At 35.8% G+C, this 17,316-nt stretch overlaps 1 protein-coding gene across 1 annotated transcript; it reads left to right on the top strand.

The window, feature by feature from the left end:
* The first annotated feature begins 414 nt into the window (after positions 1-414).
* Positions 415-16,711, top strand: LOC115805266 (HLA class I histocompatibility antigen, Cw-3 alpha chain-like). The gene is made up of 8 exons (XM_030765805.1): positions 415-529; positions 1,158-1,271; positions 12,418-12,666; positions 12,875-13,168; positions 14,484-14,771; positions 15,592-15,705; positions 16,194-16,235; positions 16,671-16,711. The coding sequence occupies exons 1-8, from the start codon at positions 415-417 to the stop codon at positions 16,709-16,711; spliced, it is 1,257 nt and encodes a 418-aa protein (XP_030621665.1).
* The last annotated feature ends 605 nt before the right edge of the window (positions 16,712-17,316 follow it).

Here is a 17,316-nt window from a genome sequence, read left to right as displayed (position 1 = left end):
GGCTTTGATCTAGTTGTTGGTAATTTCCAGTACACATACATATACCATCCTATTTGTACTAACAACTTGAGGAACTATCCTGATGAGGAGAACAGCAGTGATGAGGAAAGGTAAGGCCAAGTTCTTCTCCTTATCTAATCGCAATACATAACTGGATGGACAACCATATTAAAATAGAAAAGACATTAAAATAGAGTAGAGTCTGTGGATTGTGATGTGTTTTGTCTTATTCCAGAGTGAAACAGGCTCATAAAGAAACAACTCAAAGATTTTGGAAAGTTTCTACTGACCTGTCTGGCCACTGTTTTTTATCCTCGTCACATTAACATAACTTTGTTAAGAGATGGCTAGCCACCAGTTGAAGATCAGCTCACTGGTGGGATACTGCTACCTAATGCTGATGGAACTTATCAGATGAGGAAGAGTCTGGAGATCAATGAAGAGGAACTAAAACAGAGACACAATTATACTTGCATGGGTACTCACCTTGGTCTGGACAACAAGCTGGACATGTTTAGCACAAATTTTGGTAACTGACCTCAGTGTTTCCAACTGAAGTTCATTTAATGGCAATGCTTGGGGTGAATATCAGTATAGACAGTATAGACAGAATGCTAAAATGGCATGACATGTACCAGTTAATAAATATGTAGATGCATAGTTTCCCCCCAAACTTGTGGAGGTTTCTTGCTGATTGTTTTTTTTTTCTCTCTTCTTTTTTCAGATTATGTAAGCTAGTTGTTCTTTACATGATTTGAAAGCTAGAGTGGACTTTTTCATTGTGTTTGGTGTGTTCACACTCTGATTTCTTGAAATATTAAATGTTTAGTGACGTGATAGGGATGACGTCCTTTTCCGTGTTCAAATGAATCTCTTCTGTATTTATCCAAAGAGTTTAAATAATGTGTGACTCTCGGGATAAATTAAAAGCGATATATTTTGTCATATTTTCAGTAGCACATAAAAGTGAATGTATCTATGTATCTGTGTCAGAGGTAAAAATTTTATTTGTAGATTATTTGTTAATTGTCAACACCTTGTGGAGGTGTACTGTTGAAAAGATAAGTTGTACAACTAAATAAATGAAAACATACTTTTGATTTTGCCAACCACTGTACAGCATATCTTAAAAAGTATTTGATGCTTTGTCATTACAGATTATGATCTAGAACCACCCATTGTGGCATTAGTGTCCTCTGTACTGGCAGTGATCTTGGTGTGTCTTAGTGCAATGACAAAAGCCATCATCAAATGCAAGAGAAAACATGCAGGCAAGATATGAGCATACAAATGAAGAAAGGAATTTTGCAAGGGAATGGTAATGTTTTCCTTCACATGTTCAGAGTATTCTATTTATTTTTGTTATTTTTAATTTTGGAATCTAGCTGTAGAGTACACAGACTCAGCTAGGACATAGTTTATGCAGGGTTTGAAGCTCTGCTGCTTCACTAGAACATGACAGAGCATGCTAAGACAGCTTGCTATTTCAGACCCAGTGAAACATTTGAGATATTGTAAAGTGAGTCCGTAAGCTGAGACTGTGATCTTCTCTTAGGAAGGTACAGTTAAGACAGTTTTGATATAAATAGTCTAGATTAACAGTCTAGATTCTGGGAGACGTTTTTTGGTAACCTAGTTAAAGACACCTCATGTCATAAAGTGTATATCAGTGTATATTTTACATATTATGTATTTCTGACATTAAATGACTCATTTTCTGCTAGTCTCTCAGTAATCACTTGAGTCTAAATACACTGCAGCTTCAAGTAAGTAGCCTGTATCAGGTTACAGTTAACTTTGTGTGTCAGATGAAATGCTAGTTCACTTAAAAGTGTAGCAAATTGCTCCATTTACATGGTTATAGTATCAAGCATAAAATACAGCTCTCTTAATATTATCAATTTAATGAATATGTAATCATGAACCATATACTGTTAAATCACAAACAAATGGATAAATTAACATGACTATCTGTTCAGTGAAGATAACGAAATCATAATTTCAGGCCTCTAGATTCTATGTTATGTAACCTAAAATATCATTAGGGAACAAGAGACCTGTGAGTAATCTTGTCTTTCTCTTTAGACACAAAAGAACAAGAGACGTCTACAGATGCCACATCTTGAACCCTCTATTTCTTTAATGAGAGTAGATTTGTCAATCAGCATTGATCAGGTACAAATGACTATGCACATGTAAGGTATATTAGGTTTGACAGGACTTTAAATCAGTATATATTCATTCATTCATTATCTAAACTGCTTGTCCTGATTAGGGTCGCGGGGGTGCTGGAGCCTATCCCAGCGCACATAGGGCGAAAGGCGGGGAAGGTCGCCAGTCCATCGCACACTCACACACACATTCATACCTAAGGGCAATTCAGTGTCTCCAATTCACCTAACCTGCATGTCTTTGGACTGTGGGAGGAAACCGGAGCTCCCGGAGGAAACCCACGCAGACACGGGGAGAACATGCAAACTCCACACAGGAAGGACCCGGCCGGGAACCGAACCCGAAACCTTCTTGCTGTGAGGCAACAGCGCTACCCACTGCGCCACCGTGCCGCATCAGTATATATATGAATCTTCATTTCTGTGTTGCACTTACAAACCCAACTTTGAAAAAATCGGGACAGGATGGAAAATGGAAATAATAAAAGAAAGCAGTGATTTCTAAATTTACTTTGTCTTGTATTTCATTGCAGACAGTATGAACACAAAATGTTTTGTGTTTCATTTGGTCAACTTCTTTTCATTTGTAAATATACATCCACTCCTGCCATTCAGGCCAGCAACACATCCCAAAAAAAATTGGGACAGGGGCAATTTAGAGCTAGTAACAAGCTAAAATAATAATATGTGATTTGAAACAGGTGATTGTAATCATGATTTATACTAAATCAGTGAATAACAGCATATGAACAATGCTTTTACACAGTGAACCATTCAGCCAAATAAAGTCCCTCTGTAGACTAATGTCCTCAAGGTTATCAGGGTTCAGGGATGTCATAAGATCCCATTTACTGAGGCACAAACTAGTCTATCTGGCATTTTCGTTCTCATTTCAACACCTACTGGATTTTTCATGAAAGTCGTTTGGTAGATCAATTTTATATTGTGGAGAGGAACAATAGGCTGGAAATGGGGCAGCTGTGGTCTAATGGTCAGAGAAGTGGGCTTGCGACCGGATTGTCACCAGTTCAATCCGCGGGACCGGCAGGAAAAAATGTGGGCGGGGGGAGTGCATGAACAGTGTTTTCCCCTCCCTGAACATTTACAGCCAAAACTGCCCCCTGGGTGCTATAGTTGTGTGGCTGCCACTGCTCTGGGTGTGTGTTCACTACCTCCTAGCATGTGTGTGTGCTCATTTGCTCATTGTTCATAGTGTGTATTGTGTGTTCACTGCTTTGGATGGGTCAAATTTACCTGTTTGTGGGATTAATAAAGGAAATAAACTTAAACTTAAAACAGATATTGATTCTAAGGTGAACAAGGGTTGTTTTGTTTTTTTTCTCTAACCACAGTTCTGTGTCTTGATTTCTGCTGCAGTAAATGGATTGAGAATATTCCAATCTTAGAGCTAAGTACAATTTATTAAAGCATTAATTGAAGTTCGGAGGAAAAGGCAAAAGCATTTTTTTCTTTCTCTTCAGTTGCTTTTAGTTTATGTAGTTTATATGCCAGTTCATGACCGGCAAATTACTAATATTTAATGATAGTTTTATTTCTAGATGACCAATACAAAATGATTTCTCAATTCATTATGGATATCAGCATTTAACTTGTTAGACATAACCTTAATGTGACTGCTAGATTCTCCTTTTACTCTCTGTTTGGTTTGTTACATACTGTCGCTTTATAACTTGTTTTCCATTTTACTTGATGTTCTGTATTTCATCTCCTGTAATTTTCATTTTATGTAATATTTCATCTCATCATCATTAATGTAGTTAGAGAATCTATTTCCAACATCTGTAAATCTATTTGTCCATTAGGACTGGTGTCTCCAAATGTCGCGATAATGTTGCAATAATTGCATAGATTGACTTGCTTGGTAAATCCAAGCATATAGGTGTAGTGATTTCTGGTGGATCAAGGATATTTGAAATCATTTAAGAAAAAAACAGCGAAGCCAAAAGGAAGACAGAGGATATGGGGTCAACGGAATGGAAAGGTGTGTAGCACAGGAAATCCTAATGATAACACACTAATCTACGTAAGAAAGATATTCTTTTAAAGTTATTTGCTTTAAAAGAGTCACATGCACTTGCTGCCCTGGCTACACTTGCCCTTTCAGTATTTGCAATAGTTTTTTTCACAACCTCTCTAGATATGAATGACCACTTTGAAACTTTGCTTTTACTTTACAAACAACTGTTTGCTTTAGTGTATTGTGTGGCTCTTGCCCTGATAACTTTGTTTGCATTTGGTGGGTGGTGGCATTTATGAAGAATGAAGGAAATTCCTTCGTTACTACAGCATTGAAGTCATAGACTGCAGATGACTGTCACTGTGAGTGTGTTCACTAATGTTGAAAACTGAGCTTTTTCTGCACTTTGCTTTCTGCAAGAGACACTACGATGTACAAATCTGTAATGCAAGCTAAGTGTTTGTGCAAAATACAACTGGATGTTAATATGTGAACTATATTAAAATAAAATGTGTCTTAACTATGCTCATTGTCAGGTAGTTGTATTCAGTCATTGCTGTGCTTCCTAACCATCAGCATTAACTCTTAATACAACTGCTATAATTTTTTTTTTAACATTGCTTCTAATATAATCAAATAAACTAACCCACACCATGAAAGAAAGGAAACAATTTACCTGAATTCACTGTTGATGAAAAAGACAGAAAACCTATGAATGTGTGCAATCTGTTCATTCTGTTGAGTCCTGAGTTCACCCAAGTTATGAACCAATAGCCTCACCTGTGCGTTCTCTGACAGGCTCATGGAAACAACAGAGCCAACTGCCAAATGACTGTCTAGAATCTGTTTAACAAGTGATCTCTCTTGTAGTTAGTAGGTGGGGCTATTTGAGAGGAAGTACCTGCTGTCTAGGCTGTACCTCCTTGAAGTAACTCAGTTTTGTTGATTTAGCCTTCCAAGAAGAAACCAGTTTGAGTTTGTGATAGAACTGAACTCATCTGGATGTTTTATAAAATCAGAAAGACTACAGACTAGACTGTTATTAAATATATTTCATTATTTATTATCCTACAAAACAAAACAAGTAAAATAATTGCAGCCACATGAAGGATTTTCTCTCCTCCCATCTCCTTTTGACAGCACACTGCCAGTGATGTGCACTCTCACACAGATGGGCTGTTTTTTGACTCTATAAAACCGCCTAATAGAGATGGAAGGGGAAAAAATAATACTAATTGCATAAAAGGTATGTTTTGTATTACAGCTAAATATTTAACGTGTTGGAAATCTTATGTTAGTTATATGTTTCAAATATCTGAAATGTGCATACATAAATGAGCTTGAAACAGCATGGAGAATTTTTAACCTTTTTTTTTTTTTTTTTTCTACTATCTCAGATTTACCCCTGATGTTTGCCTTTATCAGAAAAGCTTATCGTCCGTGCCACAATAAAAGTTTTTCTTCTTTTTATATTTCCAATTGGTTATGGTTCAGTTGAACCCAAATTCCTGCTGAAGTTTCCGTATCTCCTCCAAGAGACCTTATAAACTTATTACTGTGGAAGTCAGTTTTTTAAATTACTCTCTCATTTCTTTAGCTACTTTGCCCTTTAACCTTACTTTTAATTTCATTAAGTCAGACAGAGAAATGGCTCCAGTTTTACAGATCATCATGTTTACAAAACGTTTAAGAAAAGTGTGTATTTCAAGATATACGACTTAAATGACTGTCAGCTGTAAAATATAACTGTTATGTATCTGGAATCCTGTGTGGTGATGTTGACCTTACTGTGTGTAACAGTAGTTCAGCAATCATCATAAAATGATGCAAAGGACATACCAGTTAAACAGGCAAAGAAAGAGAAAGAATAAATTTGTCGCATGACACAAGTGGCATAAGTTTAAATAAAACATACAGAACATTAAAAATATTTGAACATATTGTGTGTGTGAGAGTATAAAATACAAAATGCAAAATTAGTGCATGATCTATTGCTGAGTTTGTCCAGCAAAACAAGTCGTCTAACTACTGAATCCTTACTCTTCTGCAAAACCAAACGCAAAGTTCTTGCAAGACAGCAGATAAATCTCCCAAGTGTAGAGCACGTAAATGCCAGAACTGCTACAAATGCTCCAAACAGTCGGCAGTCAAATACAATAAGACCAAAATGCATTGCTATCATTATGTATATTTAATAGGTATAATTATAGCTACGCAAATGTTGAAATTTCCTTTCTTCAGATTAGGTCATCTTTACGCACTTCGTGGTTTTAGGTTCTTCAACTGTCTGTTCAAATATGTACAACCTCACACTGTCAGCAGTCATTCTTTTGGTCCTTATGATCGAGAATCATCCAGTTAAAAACATCTTGTTCTTCTGGTTAATAAAAATCATATGTCAAGAGCTTGAAATTAAAAGTACAATACTTAGTTTGTGTCTCAGTTACATAACTGTGCAAAAAAGGGAGATGTTTAATGTTTCTAACCGTGGTGGACAAAGAATACTGAATGTAGCTATTTGTACTTATTTTGACTCCTTGGAGAGAGAAAAAAAACATACAACATATTATAGAGGTAAAAGAAGAAACTGTTCAATGTAAACAAACAGTATTTTCATCAGTGTGTAACAGTATTTTAAGCTATGATCATCACACAGGTTGCTGCCTCTTTTCCAAGAGACAGCTTCCATGTTACAGTGATAACTGTATTCATGAAAAGAGATATGTTCTACTCAGACAACTGTTGTCTGGTTTACATATAGTTCTTATATGATTCCAAACAGGACCAGAAGGTGCATCAAATCTATTTTTTTCTCTTATGATCACAGCCTGGTGTTTTGATTACTCATTATATTTTACAATTCTCCCATGTAGTGCTTCAGTGGTGCATGTCTGACCTAATACGCCCAAAACATGCGCACGCAAAAACAAAGTAAAAAAGAAATGAAACTAGTTTACCATATATCAAAACCTAATATCAGTGAGGACATTTTGTTCTCTGTATGGAAGGATGTCAAGTTCACATGAGTGCAGAGCACTTTATAAATGACAATAACTTTAATATTAGAAAGCTAATCTGAAAACAAATACATGCATTATTTTGAGCCCATGTATCTTAAAGATACCCATTCTGTGTGTCATCTGCTTAGTTAAACAGGATTTTGATAAATGTGGACATTTACTTTCTATTAATATTATGATAATATTTTAAAATTGGCTTTTCATTAGTAGAAGCTGTGTTTTTTGGGAAGGGGGGCATTTGCATTTTGCATAATGTTCAACCACAGAGACTCAAGAAACAAAAAGATAAAGTTTTATTATGTAAAGTGTAACAGGAATTTAATGTTCTTCTTGGCTCCACAAAATGTGTTGAAAGATTTCCAGATAGATGGAAGACTTCAGGTGTGCATGCTGGGGCTTTGGAGCCTACTCCTGCAGGTAAACAGGGCCTTTAGCTGCTGGTGATGGGGAGTCAATGGGTGAACTCTGCATGAACTGAAAAGACAGCTGAGCAGATGTTGATGTTTAAATATCTAGCTGAATGCACTGAATGGACATGGGGGATGTGATGTAGTAAACTGAGTCTCCTGAACTTATGGCTAAACTTCCAGAAGTTCTCTTGTTTTAGTGCATTCCCCTCATTTAAAACATTCAAATGATCTACAAAATTTAAGAAATAAAATGAAATTTCGGGCGTTGTAGTAGTGTGGACGTGTCACATGTCTCTCCCTCTCTCGTGATCAGCCTATCAGTGTTCGGCATTGGCGATATACTAATGAGTGGTCAAAACCACCTCTCATTCATTTATCACTTGCACCAGATTTCTGTTCATCACCCTGTGTATATATAGCCCTCTGTTTTGTCTCCTCACTGCAAATTCTACTCATTGTAAGAGTTACTAAGCCTACTTAGCTTCTGAAAACAAAAGTTTTGTAAACCATGATTTCTGTTGTATTTACATGCCTGCCTTAAATGTCATCATGTTCATCCTCATCTTGATTAATCCCTTTTTCATTTTAACCTTTGTTGAAATAAAATCACTTGCTTATTTTCTGGGGTTTTTTTTAGCTTGACTGACACATTGAGGAAGGATAATTTTCTTTCATAAAACCCCTCTCTCTTTCTATCTGGGAATCAATGAGACATGATGTGACTAAAGATTTTTTTTAACTAAATTCAATTAATATTAGTTGCAATATCACTAACATGACTGTTAAATGCAAACAAAATGTTTTTCTACATAGAATGTCATTGCCAGATGGTAATAGATTATATTAAAAACTATATGCCTGGTCAATTTCACAGCTATTCTGATTCTGAAATCCCATCAGCCTGTAAAAACAAGAGGAATAAGTGTATCTTAAGTGGGCCATGATTTTGATGGAATCTGAGAAATGCAGCTAAAGATGAAGATGCAGCAAAGCATCATCAGTAGAACATGAAGAAAAAAACTCATAGTTTGAATCATATAATCATAATGTCATTGATTCTTAGGAATCATAGTTGACTTTAATACTGTTATTTCCAGGGCTTATTTCTCTTTTGTAGTTTCGCCTTCGTCTTTAATAGTTTCAAGCTTATTTCAATCACGAAGGATATATAAAAATCACAACATACACATCACGCACTTCAGGAGAACCTTAACTGCAACATCACAGTGCCATTTCAGTCAGAAACAGAATCACCCTGGTCCTTTCAACTGCAGGATTTACCATGGTGCACAAACACAAATTGCTGTGTTGAAAATATGTATTGATATATAAACAATAATATTCAATTAATATTCAAACAGTTAAACAATAATTATGCTTATTCTCACAAAGATTTAAAGCTGTAGATGCTTATCACAGTTTCAAAAAGAGGTATAAGAAAAACCCTTATAATGTGTTATTGAAAGATTAGCTCTGAAAATCACTGATGCCGCTACTAAATAATGAGTTACTGCACTCTATCTCCCAACAGCATGTGAAATAGCCTGTGCAATAGTAACAGGAAGTTTCAAGATTTGACTCTCATCACCGTAAATCATAGATGAAAGTCATAATGGCCCACAAAAGAGGTGATATGTGTGAGTCTAAATGTGTCACAAATTGGACAAGAGACTGGATTCATGTGCAGTTCATCAGCTTTTATTTAACATGGGGTAGGCCAGGAAACAGAAGCACAGAAACACAAAACAAAGACACAGAAACAAGCCAGGATAAAGAAAGGATTCAAAATAACTCAGACTTAAGGCATTTTCACATGTGTACTACGGACTATAACTGCAGAATCAGGTTCGCATTTTGTCCGAAGTTGCCCTTTCACACATGCAGCACACAGCACCTTTATGGCTGTATTATTCATTACAGGCTTGATATGCACAATTATTCTGTAGTGTTGAACAGGTTTGTTTAGTCTTCTTTTGTTCCGTATAGTTGGTGAGTGAGTGAAGGAATGGTCTAAATTCCATTCTCACGGGAAACTAACCTCTGACAATACCTTTGACTATTTTAAGTCTGAATATCTTATATTTCACGAAATGCAAAGTTAGAACACAAATAAGTATTATGTTTACGCAATGAAATGAAATTCTGAATCTCCAGTGTGTTGCAAGAGAAGTAAAACATGTTCTTGGAAGACATTAAATAAACCTTCCAAATAAAGAATATTGAAAGGCTCACTCCAAAGGCCCAAAGTAACAAGTATAAATATGTTCTGACCAAAACAGGTGATTATCATTCTTGATAGTCAAATATGTATGAATATAGCTTTTAAAATGTGCAGTAAATGCACTGGCTCACATCCTTCCCTTGGTACTCAAGGATTGTTTTCTTGCCCTGCTACAGCTAGAAAGTAATAGAGACCGGTTCCATCAATGCTTGAATCTACATTCCAAATAGAATTAGGCTGTAAATTGAAAGCAGTAGAAAAGATTATTCTGTTGGAGAAGAAGAAGAAGAAGAAGAAGAAGAAGAAGACGACGAAGATAATAATATGGTAATAATATGAAGAGCAGTGGTTTCCATGCCAACACCCATGACAACGGAGCCTGAAGAACCGGAATGTTCTCATGTTACACCAATAAACCATTCTGTTCCAAAAAAAAAAAAAAACCCTTGCAACACTTCAACACTTCCTGGAGTGTGAGGCGTAAACTTTGTTCAGTCCCTGATCTGATCACAGTAGTGCATGAAAGATCATGGTTTAATGCGATCTATTTCTGATTTACTGGGCTGATGAGGACATAGTAAACCCTCTGTCACGCTTAAAAGGAAAAGCTGTGACACTAAGCAACATGAACAAAGTGCTCAGTGTTGTGTATTTTGCCATGCATTTTAGCACTGCCAGCGCAGGTAAGGAGTTTCACTTTATCCCAAACATGTTATACCACTGATTTATGTATGTTTAATTTATTATCAAATAAGTTCTTATGCCATTCAAGCTTTAAAGCATTATGAAACTGCCTCACAAGCTTTTTTGGACAGGCTTATTAATTTGGAGTATAGTAATTATGTTTGTCATGAAATTAATACAGCCTTGCTAAGGTTCACATTTCACACATTTGTTAGACATGGAAGAAATGTTATAGTAAATGTTGCTTTAGCTTCACTCAGATGTTTGTAAGTCACAATTTCTGAGATATGAAAAATATCAAAACGTCAAAATTTTCCATCTCCAGTGATACAACATCCATAATTATGTACAAGATTAAGCTGAGTTTGGGTGTTTTTAAACATTTGTACATTGCTAATTAAGCATAAAACTATGATATTCATAACTTACCTAAACTATTCAAAAACTACAGGCAAGGTAAATGGTTACTATGTCACTCGAGATGCCTGCTGTAAAAAAAAAAAAAAAAAAATGACTACCTTCCACTGACGTTCACAAGCAGCGTAGGTCCACTGCTTGGACTGTAGAACTATTATATAAAAAAAAAAAAAATGGAGAAAGAAATGCTCTAAAATCGTTCACCCTCTGAAACGACGCAACTATGAAAAAAAAAAATAAATAAACGTGAGCAGCAATCTTGATTTGGTTCCCACTCCGAAGATGTCATGGTAGGATTCATTTTAACTGTTTAAAATAAAGACTTTGTTGAGGATGTCAAAAAGGGCATGTAAATGTCACTGTTGTGTTGAGAATAAAGTTATAAACAGTGTTAAATATTTGACAGCGCAAAGATGCTTTTCACAATATGTATATGATGAGGAAGATGCAGCTTTCTCAGATTTTTCTTTATGTGACCTTCATTTAAAAAACAAAACAAAACAAAACAGCAACAACAGCAACAAAACAGTCTGGCTTCTATGCTGTGTAACGCAATTGTGACTCAAATTAAAGGGAGCTGAGGTAAATAGGATATAGGTGAGGAAATTGTTGGACTGTTTTTTCTTTGGAAATGAAACTCTAAGGGCAGATTTCATGTATGTAAAATCAGGAAAACAATTAAGCAAGCCTAATACCTTCATGCCCTACTTCCACTAGTGAAATGGTTCAGTGTTGATGCTGCTGTGTGAACTTTACATTCAGGCAGTGTGACTCTGTCCCTTCCAACTGCTAGAACTTTTCTTTGCTGTTTCAGGTCAAGTTTTATCCCCTCATCGCCAGCATCTAGGATGCTATGGTCACATAAGTTAGGCCCACTGAAGTCCTCCCCTAAAAAAAGCTTAAACATTTGATATACATTTTCTGCAGTTGTTCACTATTTTGCAAAAATACCAAGCTATTCTGAGAGAGACAATGTGAAGAGCCAGTCAACAAAGGTGACCCAAATCTGGAGGTCATTTAGAACCACATCCAAGATCCTGACACAATCTCTCTGGTGGCATTAAAACTAATCACAGACTATGTCAATGGCTGTCCTCTCTCAACCAAACTTTTGTATTTGATCTCTGTGGTCATAACACTATCTCCCTTGTCCAAATTGGAGTGGGAAAGGTGGTTCAATGTGTCTGTGCCCCCCCCCCCCACACACACACCCGTCCCACACACACACACGCCCGCCACCCCCACCTGCCACCCCTGTTTTTACTACTACACTGCTAATATCACATAGAATGGAAGCAATCCCAGTTACTTTACTTTTAGCTATAGTTTAAACATAGCCTCGGAGTTTGCAAGACAGAGGATATCTCAATTCACCCATAGAGTTGAGTTATTTAAATCTCACTCTCTAAAAACACACATTCACACACACAAACACACACATATGTACACACACACACATACACACAAACACAATGCATCACAATACTTTACGTAGTGTGCTTTTGTCTATTCACAGGCCCTCATTCTCTTTTTGCATTTGCGACCTACATAATAGGAGAGACAAAGTTTCCTGAGTTCAGTGTGGTGCTGATGTTGGATGATGTGCAGGTGGGATACTATGATAGAGCAAATATCCACCAGAAGCCACAAAACACAGACGATTATGGTGGAGAGCAGCAGGATATTACCACTGTATTTGAAGATATTTACAAAAGTATCACAAATCGAGCATCAGAACTGGGGCGCCATTTTAACTTGACACATGGTGAGTGCAACACAAATATTTGATCATGTAACAGGATATCCTGACCTTCAATGTTTGCTTTATTTTTCATATAAATAAATAGAGATAAGAAGTTGAAATACACTTCTCCTTACACAGTGATTCAGAGGAACTTCTATTACTATTATTGTTGTTGTTGTTGCTATTATTATTATTATTACAAATGTTGTTGTTATTTATATTTTCTCTTTGTCTTTCTTAGGAATCCATGTTCATCAACGACTTGCAGGATGTGAATTATCAGACAGTGAAAGTCCAGGGCAAATTAAGTCATGGGATGCCTTTGATGGCTTAACAATAGTAAAACTTGGCTTCTCTATGCAACAGAACGGTTTTGATTCTGGTTCTGATCTGAACAGATTAGGTTGGGACTTCCAAAAACTAAGTCTTGTTAAACGCCTATATGCACAAATTTACTACCCTATTTGCATAAAAACCTTAAAGAAGTATCTTCACATTGAGAAAAACAACGTGATGAGGAAAGGTAAGGCCTAAGTTTTTTCACATGTTTATCCTTCTAAAATGTGGGGATTTTCAGGCTTGGCAGTAATGTTTGTATAGCCTCAAATCTATAAAACATTAGATTGGTTTACTGGCAAGTTAGGAATGAATCACAAAGTTTGGACATGTCAAAAGGCAGCATGAATTTTTTCAGTGACCTATTCAGTAAATAACAGGGGTGTGTATCCCTCAGTCAGAGACTGGCAAGACAAACACGATAAGTGATCAACGATCCCATTCATGAGAGGCAGATTTTAAGCAGCCAAAGACTTTGATACAATAAGATTTGGCCTCGTTTTATGATAATGCAATTTGATAGGATCAGATGCAATTCGATGTACTGCAAACAATTCACTTTTTTAATATATTTGTGACACTGGTTGTAAGGAAAATATAGAAGATGAACAAATCAACAGATTTCATTTATGAACGAGAGAGAGCAAGATCTGGAGAGACAGACAGATAAAGAGAGAGAGGGGGTTGGTGTGAGGGGCAATACTTTCCAACAAGCCATTTTTATTTGACAGTTACTACACTGTTTATAGACTTTTGCTGGTAAATATGCATCATAAATGTGTCCGCTGTCACTCAACATGTGATGTGACATTCTCCGTTCAACAAGTTCAGCAACAGGAGAAAAATGTTTCATGTTTTTACATATTAATGGGAAAGACCGTAATGCGAATATCATAACATTTCATCATCATCATCATCATCATCATGACAATAATAATAGTAGTAATAATAATAATAATAATAATAATAATAATAATAATAATTATAAGCAGTTGTGTTGTGAACATTAAACCTGGTGTCACGGTTAGGATCTGTGCATCGTTACATCCCTGATAAATAAAGTAGCCCTATGGAATAGGGGACAAATGACTTATGATAGCATTATTGTTAGGTTTTGTAGGAAGTTCTCTTTTTCTATTCTTGACACAAGATTGACAATACAATTCCACACAAAGAAAGATGGGAAAACCAGTGGGCTGTACTACGAAGCGAGGTAACTGGCTTATCCAGGTAACTTCTGGTTAAGTGAACTCAGAGTAAGTAGTAAACCTCCTAATAGGACTCTACTATTAGGGGGTTTACTACTTACTCTTACTTACTTACTACTTACTCTGAGTAAACTTAACCAGAATTACCTCGAGTCTGTACCACGAAGCGAGGTAACTGGCTTATCCATACTTTCCAGCTGTTTATTGACATTTAAACTACCACTTTTTAGATTGTAATGATTCTTCACAAAATCATTCTTTAACTGTGAAGCCTTTACACTTCCTGCCCTGCAGTGAAGCCCAGGGTCAGACTCCTGAAGAAAACACTAACAGACTCTGGAATGGTTCAGGTGACCTGTCTGGCCACTGGTTTTTACCCCCGACACATCAACTTGACCATTCTCAGGGATGGCCAACCTGTGCCTGAAGACCTTGTTACTGGAGGGATGCTGCTACCTAATGATGATGGAACCTACCAGATGAGAAAGAGTCTGGAGGTCAATGCAGAAGAACTCAGAATGAGACACTACACCTGCTCAGCTACTCATCTTAGTCTAGACAACAAACTGGACATCAGCTTGGGTACTTAACTTGTGAACAGTAACTGTGAACACTGATTTGGGAAATAAAATTCAGTATGGACTACAAACCACACACTGCTGATCATGACCTAAATGTAAAATCAAACTACACATAAATACCAATATGTACCATTTAAAACATGTATCGATACATAGTTTCCTCCTCGACTGAGAGGGAGATTTTCTTCCTAATGTAATTTTGTAATTTTCAAAGGCAATTTTTTTCTTAGCAATCATTTAATAGTCTAAAACACATGGGAGAAAAAATATAAATGAAAATCCATTAAAAACACATTTTCAACAGAACATGAATGAATATATCCATATTTCTCATAATTCACCATTTAGGTAAAATTAATGTGTAAATTTTATTCATATAAGGCTGAATTTCCAAGGCAAGTACAAGTAGGCAATCTGCAGATAGTCGGCTGTCTGTTTAAAACTGCTAATGCTTGTTTGTTAGTATAAGAGGATTGCAAAGAAGTTTCAACCTTGCACTCTAAGAATATCTTCAGTAGTCTGCTCAAGGCGCCATGGATCTGGCTACATGTGATAGATTTGCAGAAAAGGACATGTAGTCACCATAACACCCTCAATGTTCACACCACTTGCCAAAAATACTCCTACCTGATTACCCACCTGTACATTCCTACATTACTTTCTGAAATGTATCTATGCCTGGTGCATTGCTGAAAAGATAACTTGAAGAGCTGAATAAATGTAAACATACTTTTGATTTCCCCAACTACTGTATAGCATATTTGAGAAAAAATAAATAAAAATAAAAAAATAAAACCTTTTCTCTATCCTGACAGGTCCAGAATATGATCTAGGACCACCCCTTGAGGTCATAGTGTCCTCTGTACTGGCTGTGATCCTGCTGTGTGTGATTGCAATTGTAGTAGCCATTATCATGTGCAGGAGAAAGCATGCAGGTAAGCTATTGCCATAAAAAAAGAAACAAATTTGCAAAACAAAGAAAATGGTAATATTTTTCCTTTTCATATACATGTTTTTTTAACGTTAATTTGCTTTGTAGATTTAAGAAAATAATATGCTTGACTTCCCACAGGAACATTTATTCATTTATGTATGAATGAACTTGGTTATAGTGTATCAAATCTATAAGGGCATTCTGTAAATAGATTTTAATTACAGAAGTTCTGCTATTATTAACACTTCATAATAGAGTACACTCAGACAAACTGGTTTTCGTAGCCAAAGAGACATGACAGATTTTGTAAAATGAGACTGGAAGCTGGAAATCAGATCTTCTCATAGAGTGGCACAGTTAAGCCAGTTCTGTTGCTCTGATAAAACAGCTGAGATTGAAATCCCTCAATATACAGATTTTACTAATATTTCACAGATTACTATGTAATATTGTAACATTTATTGACTTTGCTGAATAATTTTCTGTTAGGTTCTCAGTCATCACTTCAGTCTAAATACACAGCAGCTTCAAGTGAGTATATCAGATTATCAGGTGGATGTGCTGGAAGGAAATCAAGAATTTTTGAACTGCATCTCTGAATCAAAATGGTTCAGTTTTCACGGATATAACATCAGAATCAAAATATTACTTTGTTAAAATTATATTACTTTTATTAATAGACAATGTCATTACCATGTAATTGCTAATCATATTCTACTAATACACAAACCAGTGGACAAACCAATGGAGCTCTTTAGTAAAGATTACAAAAAATCTTACATTTTTAGCCTGTTTAACATCACAATCTGGGTCATGTCCACGGACAATTCAGTTCAGCATGCCCATCCATGTACATTGCTTGTATGTGAAAGTAAAAGTTAAAGGCCTTTGAATCCTGTGTTACCTGACCTAAAATACTAAAAGAGAACAAGAGACCAGTGAGTCATCTTGTGCTTTTATCTTTAGGCACAGAAGAACAAGAGACATCTGCAGATGCCACATCTTGAACCCTGTCCTCCTCAAAGAAAAGTGCATTTGTCAGTAGGTAAAGCTCAGGTCCCAAACAACTATGTACATGTGAAGTAAAGTAACAGTTTGATCTGACATCAGAGAAGTGGCACATGAATATTTATCTCTGCTCATTATTTTTTTGTGTATGTCCTGTGTTGTACACAGTATCTTCTATAAGTTTCAAGTTTTCACTGTTTAGACAATTAATATCAAATGTGGAAACATGGAATAGACCAGACCTGATATAAAAAATATTATTAAAAAAATAAATAAAAATAAAAGGAGGAACAGAAAACAGTCATCCTAAAGTACAAGGAAAGGTTTGGCACATTTTATGAGGATATGAGGTGGTATGAAGAAAACACAACTAATCCAGACACCTTTACTGTTGTCAGTTATATATTCTGTTCTGTAATTAATTTTTGAGGGAAAAGCTCAGAATCGAAATTTTTTAATGTGTTTTACTTTTCTTTGTCTAATATTTAAAATATTAGAGTATTTTAAATGTTAGAATATTAGTGTACACATATTTTTCTAATGTTTTTTCTAATAATCAAAAATATTTGAAAGGATATTTAATTAAAAATGTTAGAAAAAAATA

The sequence above is a fragment of the Chanos chanos genome, chromosome 1, assembly GCF_902362185.1.
Source record: "Chanos chanos chromosome 1, fChaCha1.1, whole genome shotgun sequence".
Taxonomy (NCBI): Eukaryota; Metazoa; Chordata; class Actinopteri; order Gonorynchiformes; family Chanidae; genus Chanos; species Chanos chanos.
Note: the sequence above shows the minus strand (reverse complement) of the source record. Positions and strands in the feature narration are given on the sequence as shown.

Bases quoted from the DNA above. Each gene is read 5' to 3' on its own strand.
- LOC115805266 (XM_030765805.1), top strand. From the start codon at position 415: ATGAGGAAGAGTCTGGAGATCAATGAAGAGGAACTAAAACAGAGACAC. The intron at 1,272-12,417 runs GCAAGATATGAG...GTCTATTCACAG, and splicing joins ATGCAAGAGAAAACATGCAG to GCCCTCATTCTCTTTTTGCA. The intron at 13,169-14,483 runs GTAAGGCCTAAG...CCTGCCCTGCAG, and splicing joins AAACAACGTGATGAGGAAAG to TGAAGCCCAGGGTCAGACTC.